General features: G+C 45.8%; 2 protein-coding genes and 1 non-coding gene across 9 annotated transcripts in view; 1 reads left to right on the top strand and 2 right to left on the bottom strand.

The window, feature by feature from the left end:
* Nucleotides 1-4,954, bottom strand: part of CUNH1orf228 (chromosome unknown C1orf228 homolog) — a 56,390-nt gene extending 51,436 nt beyond the window's left edge. For all 3 annotated transcript variants that reach the window (XM_023724258.1, XM_004639206.2, XM_023724259.1), the window contains exon 1: nt 4,737-4,954. The gene's annotated coding sequence lies outside the window, so the exon portion shown is untranslated. The remainder of the gene's footprint in view (nt 1-4,736) is intronic.
* On the bottom strand, nt 1,234-1,340 carry LOC111818914. The gene has a single exon (XR_002822783.1). It is a non-coding gene; the product is annotated as a U6 spliceosomal RNA (small nuclear RNA).
* Nucleotides 4,955-5,030: 76 nt separating the features above from the next.
* Tmem53 (transmembrane protein 53) overlaps nt 5,031-7,154 on the top strand; it is a 30,378-nt gene continuing 28,254 nt past the window's right edge. For 2 of the 5 annotated variants that reach the window (XM_023724262.1, XM_023724260.1), the window contains exons 1-2: nt 5,125-5,213; nt 5,570-5,742. Coding sequence is in view for 1 of the 5 variants with exons in the window: in XM_004639241.3 (XP_004639298.3) it covers nt 5,153-5,213 (61 nt within the window). In the remaining 4 variants the exon portion in view is untranslated. Of the gene's footprint in view, nt 5,248-5,569; nt 5,743-7,154 lie in introns of all 5 variants that reach the window. The other 3 variants (XM_023724261.1, XM_023724263.1, XM_004639241.3) reach the window with 3 other exon arrangements.

Consider the following 7,154-nt stretch of genomic DNA (forward strand, 5'->3'; position numbering starts at 1 on the left):
TGGGCCAGCATAGCAGGCCCAGGGATTGAACCCCTGGCCCCTGCACCTGCTTTCAGGTGCTTTAATCTGCTGAGCTATTTGGCCAGGCCCTTCTATAATTATTTTTAATTATAAATTATAATTTGTTTTAACTTTTCAAACTTTTTTGTTAAAATCTAAGATGTGTGTAGCCTAGCCCTAATCCAGTCAGGATCATCACCTCCACATCTTGTGGCATGAAGATTTTCAGGGCAGTAGTGTATATGGCACTTCCTATGGCAGCAACACCTCTGGAGTCCTTCCTTAGGACCTGTCTGAACCTCTTCTGAAGCAGGTGTATTCTTTGCAGAGTCCATTGGGGTTTGCTTATTTTGTTCAAGCAGGGTCACAATTACTTGTCCAGGGTGGCCTCGAACTTGTGATCTTCAGCTTCGGGAGGGGCTAGAATTATAGGCATGGCCTACCATGCCCAACTTCTGTTTTCTTCTTGTGCTCTTCTTTTCTTTTTTTATTTATCAGTTTGTTTGGAAGAAGCTAATGCACTACACACATCCCTCTTTATGAAAATATTTTTTGATGGCACTGGAGATTGAACCCAGTGTCTTGCATAAGCTAGGAGAGCACTCTACCCCTGAGCTATCCCCCTAGGTCCATGTTTTCAACTTGTGTAGCACTGGGGATTGAACCCAGGGGTGCACTACAACTAAGCTACATTCCCAGCTGTTTATTTTTTATTTTGAAACAGTCTCACTAAGTTGCCCAGGCTGGCCTTGAACTTGTGATCCTTTTGCTTCAGCCTCCTGAGTGCTGGGACTATAGGACTGTGCCACTGTTCCTGGCTTGTTTTCAACTATTTTATTTTGGAGACAGAATCTCACTATGGAGTTCAGCTGGCCTCGAACTCATTAAGTAGACCAGGCTGGCTTAAAATTTACAACAATCCTTCTGTCTCAGCTTCCTGAGTGCTGGGATTACAGGTGTGTACTACCATACCAGCTTTTTATAACTTTAAAATATTTTTTCCAACTTTTTTATGATAAATAACATTGATTTTATTATTTTTTTTTTAGGGTCACACATTTATAAAGTGTTTATTTATTTATTTATTTTCCATAATTTTATTGAGAAACAAATAGCAATGAGACAGTTTCAAATCAAATTGGTAGGACAGTTTCAATAATTAACACATTGCATACTGCCTTCCTAGTGGTTATTTGTTGTACAAGATGCAGACATGATATTCTATTTACAAACAAAAATATGGAACGCTTCACGAATCTGCGTGGCACCCTGGCGCAGGGGCCGTGCTAATCTTCTCTGTATCGTTCCAATTTTAGTATATGTGCTGCTGAAGCGAGCACCTTTTTCTCAACTTTTAAAGGAGTTAATTGAGGTTTGCAAAAGCTTTTGCTAAACCCATCTCTGTGAATTTTCTTGCGAGTCTTCTTTGTCTTGTGTAGTTTTCTTTTCTCTTGCTTTTTCTTCAGTTATGTATTTGACAGACGATAAGAAATGTTCAGTTCATTTGCAATTGTATAGGACCATGCCATATATATGGTCCTTTTTTTTTTTTTTTTAAACATGCAGCACAGAAGTGTAGACATATTTTTCCTTAAACTTCGAGCCCAACCCACAGTATCCTAGTCTTCCCTTTACTGCAGGGGCACATGCACTCCCTCTCTACTTGACCACCGATCCCTGTCCCTACGCACACTCTCCGCAGACCTTGCCTCTACCCATCACTCCCCTAAGGATTCCACTGCCCCTATCTCTCCCAATAGACTGCTTTTCCTTATCTCCTTTCTGTGTAAGTCTCTGCCTCTGTCTCGTCCCAGATTTTCTTTCCCCATATTCACTTCTGCCCGTATGCCACTCCCAGACCTAACGAAACTCTACCTTTCCACGTGCTCTGGGTCAACCACAGTCGGCCCACCCTATCCTCACTTTCTTTGGCTTACTTTTTCCTCCTCTTTCCCATTCCAGACTTCTTACTCCGCCCTTTATAGTCCTCGTTTCTCATCAGGTCTGTTTCATCCTTTTTTTTTTTTTTTTTTTTTCATTTCTCTGCCTATCCGCTTCTAGCCTGTGCCCAGAGCTGGCTCCACTTTGGAGCGCCATTTCTGCATAGCACCCCCTAGTGGAGGCCGTCTACGCTCAGGGTTAGGAGGACCTCAGGGTTAAAAGACAAGCTAGTGTAATCCAGTAGTTTCTTATTACAACTACCCAAAAATTTGTATGCCTCTTTAGTCATGTCATTCTCACACTCCGTTGCTGTTATACTATTCTAATCTTTCTCTCCATTTTTTTGGGGGGTGGGGTGGGAAAGGGTCTTGCTATGTTGCCCAGGCTGGTATCAAGCTCATCTTTTTTTTTTTTGCTTTTTGAGACAGGGTTTTGCTATGTAGCACAGGTTGGCCTCAAACTCACCACTATCCTCCTGCCTCAGCTTCCCTAGTGCTGGGATTACAGGTGTGCACCATCTTGCCTGGATTTTTCTCTGCTCTTTCCTTTTTCTTTTTTTCCTCTACTCTTTTCAACCTCATACAGCATTTCCAATCCCTTCATCACTGGCTGATATGTCTCTCTCAGAGAAAGTAGAAACCATTATAAAGAAATTCCCACAACTTCTTATTATCAAACCAATGGAAGTAATAATGCCAACACATATGCTTTCCTTTAGCCACAAACAAATGCGCCTCCATCTTTAAGTGAATTTCATCAATGCTCTGGATCTCCTGCCTTTTTTTATTTTTCAGGACGCCATTCTCCCAGTCATCTTATTTTTTTCTATAAATTAATCTGCCAGGGAGATGGCTCAGTGGAATAAGTGCTTACCTGGCAAGTGCAAGGGCCTGAGTTTAATCCCCAGTTCTGCCAAAAATACAAAACAAAAACAAAAACAAAAAACCCTACAAATATAATTTAATCTTTTTCCTTTTTGCTCAATCAGTGCCAACAGTATCTCTTCCCACCTGAACAAAAATTCACCCTTCTTTCCAGCTATTGCTTTCTTTTTCTTCTCTTAAACTGGCAAACTTCTTTGCACACTAGGCAAGTGCTCTACTTGGACTGAACTATAGCCTGAGTCTAAACTTAGAGTATTTCACACATAATCTTCATTTCCTTATCTTCCTATTTACCTTTCAAGCCACTGTAATTGTACCTCTGCTCCCATTAGTGCACTGAAACTGACTTGCAAAGGTTACCAACTTCCTTGTTTCTAAATCCAATGGCTGGGGCTGGTGAGATGGCTCAGTGGTCTAAAGCACCTACTTAGAACAAGCTCAGCAAAGCACAGGGACCGCGGTTCAATCCCCAGCACCACATGCCAGCCAGCCCCGCCCCATGGTGGGCTGAGCTGCCCCCCCCCCACATAAATAAATAAAATTTAAAAAAAAAATAAATCCAATGGCTTCTTTTACAACTTATTTTACTTGATTAACATCAACACTTTCTTCAACACTTTCCTCCCCTGGCTTCTAAGACACCACGAGGCTCTCAAGGGTTATCTTCTTACCATCTTGGACCCTTCATTTCAAATGCCTGTTCAGGCTTACCTTGCTTTGCCAGACTCTCAAGATTGGGTACTTCTCAGCACTCTGCCCTAGGCTCTTGCCTCTTTTTTACACATATCCTCCGGACAAGCCCAACAAATACACTGGTGTGGCTGCCACCCACAGGCCCTACAGATCCCCACATTTCTACTTCCAGCTTAGACTCATCTTAGACTCACCTCTAATCAGGCATACTCAGCTGCCTCCTTGAGAACTCCAACTGGATGTTCTATAGGCACCTCACATTCACAATGCCCAGAACAGACACCTAAAGGCCTTGCTGCTGTCCAGAAAACTAAAAATCATTCTTTATTTTTCCTATCATATTCCAAAATGTATGTCTGATCTTTACTCACCTGTTTAAAGCCTGATAACTCCCTACTGGCTCACAATAAATCTAGGAACTTATGTTAAGAGGTGTAAAATTAACTGGATTTTTCCCCCTCCCATCAGCAAATTCAAGGCCGAGGCTTAACATCAAAGATTCTGCAGGATGTGGATTTACTTTTTCAAGGTTTCTCTCACATTAGTCTTTGGCCTGGCCAGAGACCCTTCATGTAATTTCTGGTGCTCACCCCTGACTTTCCCTTCTTTGGGTGTCTCTAAGGAGTCCTTTTTTAAAGTCTCCAAGTCTTTGAAGGCCCAGCTCAAGAATCATCCCCAATACAATGCTTTTTGTTTGTTTGTTTGTATTTTAGGGAAGTGTCTATAGGGTACTCAGGGTCTCACTACTAGAATGGACTCGTGGTGGCGGGGTCGGCACTGCAGGCTCCAGGATTGAACCCCCGGCCCCTGCTTGCAGGCGCTTTAATCTGCTGAGCTATTTGGCCGGCCCTAGATTTTTGAGCTCTGGATCTTCTATACTACTTATTCCCCGCATAGAATTAACTCGGTTCTATGATTTTTCTCTATACCCAGATAAGATTTATAGTCAGGGCCAAAAACTTGATCCTCCCAAGAGCCCAAGGAACCTCAGCCCATTTGTGGCACAGAGTAGGCGTTCATTAAGTATCTGTTAGATCGGCGGATAAACGCAAGGAAGCTGAACTTCCAATCCCTTGGTGCCTCCTCCACACACCGGGTATTCTGCAACATCCCAGTGAGACCGTCTCCCATTCGTACCCCCTCAGGCAGCAGGAGTACGCCTCGCCCCCCGGACCGGTCGGCACGCGCAGGCCGAGGCCGTTTTGTACGGTTTTCTACCTCCAGCCCTCGGAGCTGTGGCTGGTAGAGGATGGCAGAGGTAGCTAGTTGAGGCAAGTCAAAAGGCACCGTCTTCTGCTGGGTAGGTTAAGACGCGGCAGTCAGTAGAGACCCTCCCGTGGACTCTACACAGAGGGGTGGGCGACTCTCCCTGACCGGCGTCCCCGCTGGCCAATACCTGGTCCGGATCAAGAGGAAGGCGGGACATGGTTGCCATGGCAGAACTAGTAAGGCGCAGCGAAAGGTTCAGAAAGACTCCGTAGTTGCTAGGGAGGAGGTCACAGAGCGCGGTTCTGGGATTGGGCAGTGCGGGAAGAGGGTGGGGAGGGGCGGTGCCCAGGATGGGCCGGGCAGCGGCTCTGGATCGCGGACGGGAGTTCCGGTGCTAGGCCGGTGCGGAGGGTCGCCCTTTCGCCATGGCCCGGGCTGAGCTGGACTACACCATCGAGTTCCCGGATCAGCCCTCCTGGAGCCAGAGTATGGAACGAGCGTCGAGTCCAGTCCTGGGGAGGTGACCTGACCAGTCTATAGGTCGCGAGCGCAGCCCTACCCCGCCCACCTCGCCGCTCCGCCCCTTCGTGGGGTCCGGCAGGTCCCAGAATGGAAGCGGTGCGGAGAGCCCCGCCCCTGCGCTGTCCCGCCCGAGCCCCGCCCCTTGCCCGGTCTGCGCTGGGACCGGGTCCTTTCCCTGCTTTGTCCTCTGGGATTCTCGAGGCCATGCCCTTTTGTAACTGGGGGTTGTCTAGGGCAGGCTGATTTCCTTTATGTGGGCTCGGGCTCCCCACCTCTCGCCTGTTCGCCAGTTGCGACTAGGGGTACACATTTTCCCACAGGAAGGCAGTCTTCCTTTGGAGAAGCACCTCTCCATTATTTTTTGCAGTAGTAACAGCAGTCTGTGCCTTCAAGTAGAACGCTGCTCAAAACTTTCTTCTGCCTTCTGTGTTTGAATGACCTTTGATAAACTGCCTGCCCTGGACTCGAGTTTTCTCTGCAAAACGAGATTAAAGTTAGTAAAATCCTTGATAAGGTTGTTGGTTGCATAACTGAGAGATTATTTGTGTTAAGTATCTGGCATAGGGCCTGACATGGAGTCAGTTTAGTACTTGGTATGTAAGATAAACATTGGTTTCCCACCTAGTGTTTAATCATTGAAGAAATGTGTGGGAGGCTGCACAAAATTAATAGCCATTAAAGCAGGCCTCTGTCCTTGGCAATGCCCAAAGAATGGAAAGTTGTCCCTGTTGGGAGTTTCAGTAGAGGAACCTTGGAGGGTGGGTCAGCCTGGACCCAGGCGTGTTTCTTTTTCTTTTTTTTTTTTTTTAATATTTATTAATTTATTTATTTTGTGTGTGGCCAGTTAAGCCCACCAGGGGGCGGGGCTGGCTGGCATGTGGTGCTGGGGATTGAACTGTGGTCCCTGTGCTTTTGCTTAGCTTGTTCTAAGTAGGTGCTTTAGACCACTGAGCCATCTCACCCCAGGCGTGTTTCTTGCCTGCGTTACTAGCCTCCAATCTTACTGCCAGCAGCTCAGCCTCTTAGTTTGTTATCACAGTGATCTTAATACAAGGATTTGATCTTATCGAAGCTTTTCATAAAATCCTTTAGTAGCTTCTTATTGCCCTCTGGATAAATAGAATCTAGATTCCTTAGCATGATAGGTCTATAATTTAGCAGCCTGGGGTTACCTCTTTGCTCACTGTCCTTCCTCTGTGCAATGTGAGTTTTCTGTTTTGGCAGCACCCTATGGCTTGTGATTCTCTGCCTTTGTTTCTGCTCGCTCCTGTTCTGTGGATGCCCTTCCCCTCTCCTGCCCAGCATTGCCTCTTTGCTTGGCCAGCTCCCCAGGTGAGGCCTGGGTCAGTTATTTCCTTCACAGAGCCTTCTTGGACCCTTCTGCTACCATCCTGTGTTCCTTGGCTGGGGTCTAGGAGAGGGCAGCCTCCCAAAGAACAGGTGACTCTGACCAGCTATTTTTCCCTAGACCTGGATCTGTTGTGTTGGCCTTTTAGAAATAAAACTATTAATATTATTTCTTTTTTTTTTTTTTTTTTTTTTTTTGCGGTACTAGGGATCAAACTTGGGATCTTACACTTGCCAGGCAGGTGCTTATGCTGCTGAGCTAAGTCCCTGACCTAAAATATTATCTTTGAAGAGTCTTAAGCTGAAAAGACCAGGAGCTTCCTTCTGCATGCCCAGGAGGGCAGAAATTCCCTCCCTGCTTACACGGGCAGCCTGAAGGTCTTGATTCATGTTTCTGTTCTTTTTTTTTTTTTTTTTTTTTTGGATTGAACGAAGTCAGGCCCTTATGCTTGCCAGGCAAGCACTTATTTTTAAAGGGTGGGGAATATTGCACAGTTCAAATACTCTGAGTTCACTCACCATTAACACACACACACACACACACACACACACACACAC

This window comes from Octodon degus, unplaced genomic scaffold (genome assembly GCF_000260255.1).
Source record: "Octodon degus isolate 3935 unplaced genomic scaffold, OctDeg1.0 scaffold00107, whole genome shotgun sequence".
Lineage (NCBI taxonomy): Eukaryota > Metazoa > Chordata > Mammalia > Rodentia > Octodontidae > Octodon > Octodon degus.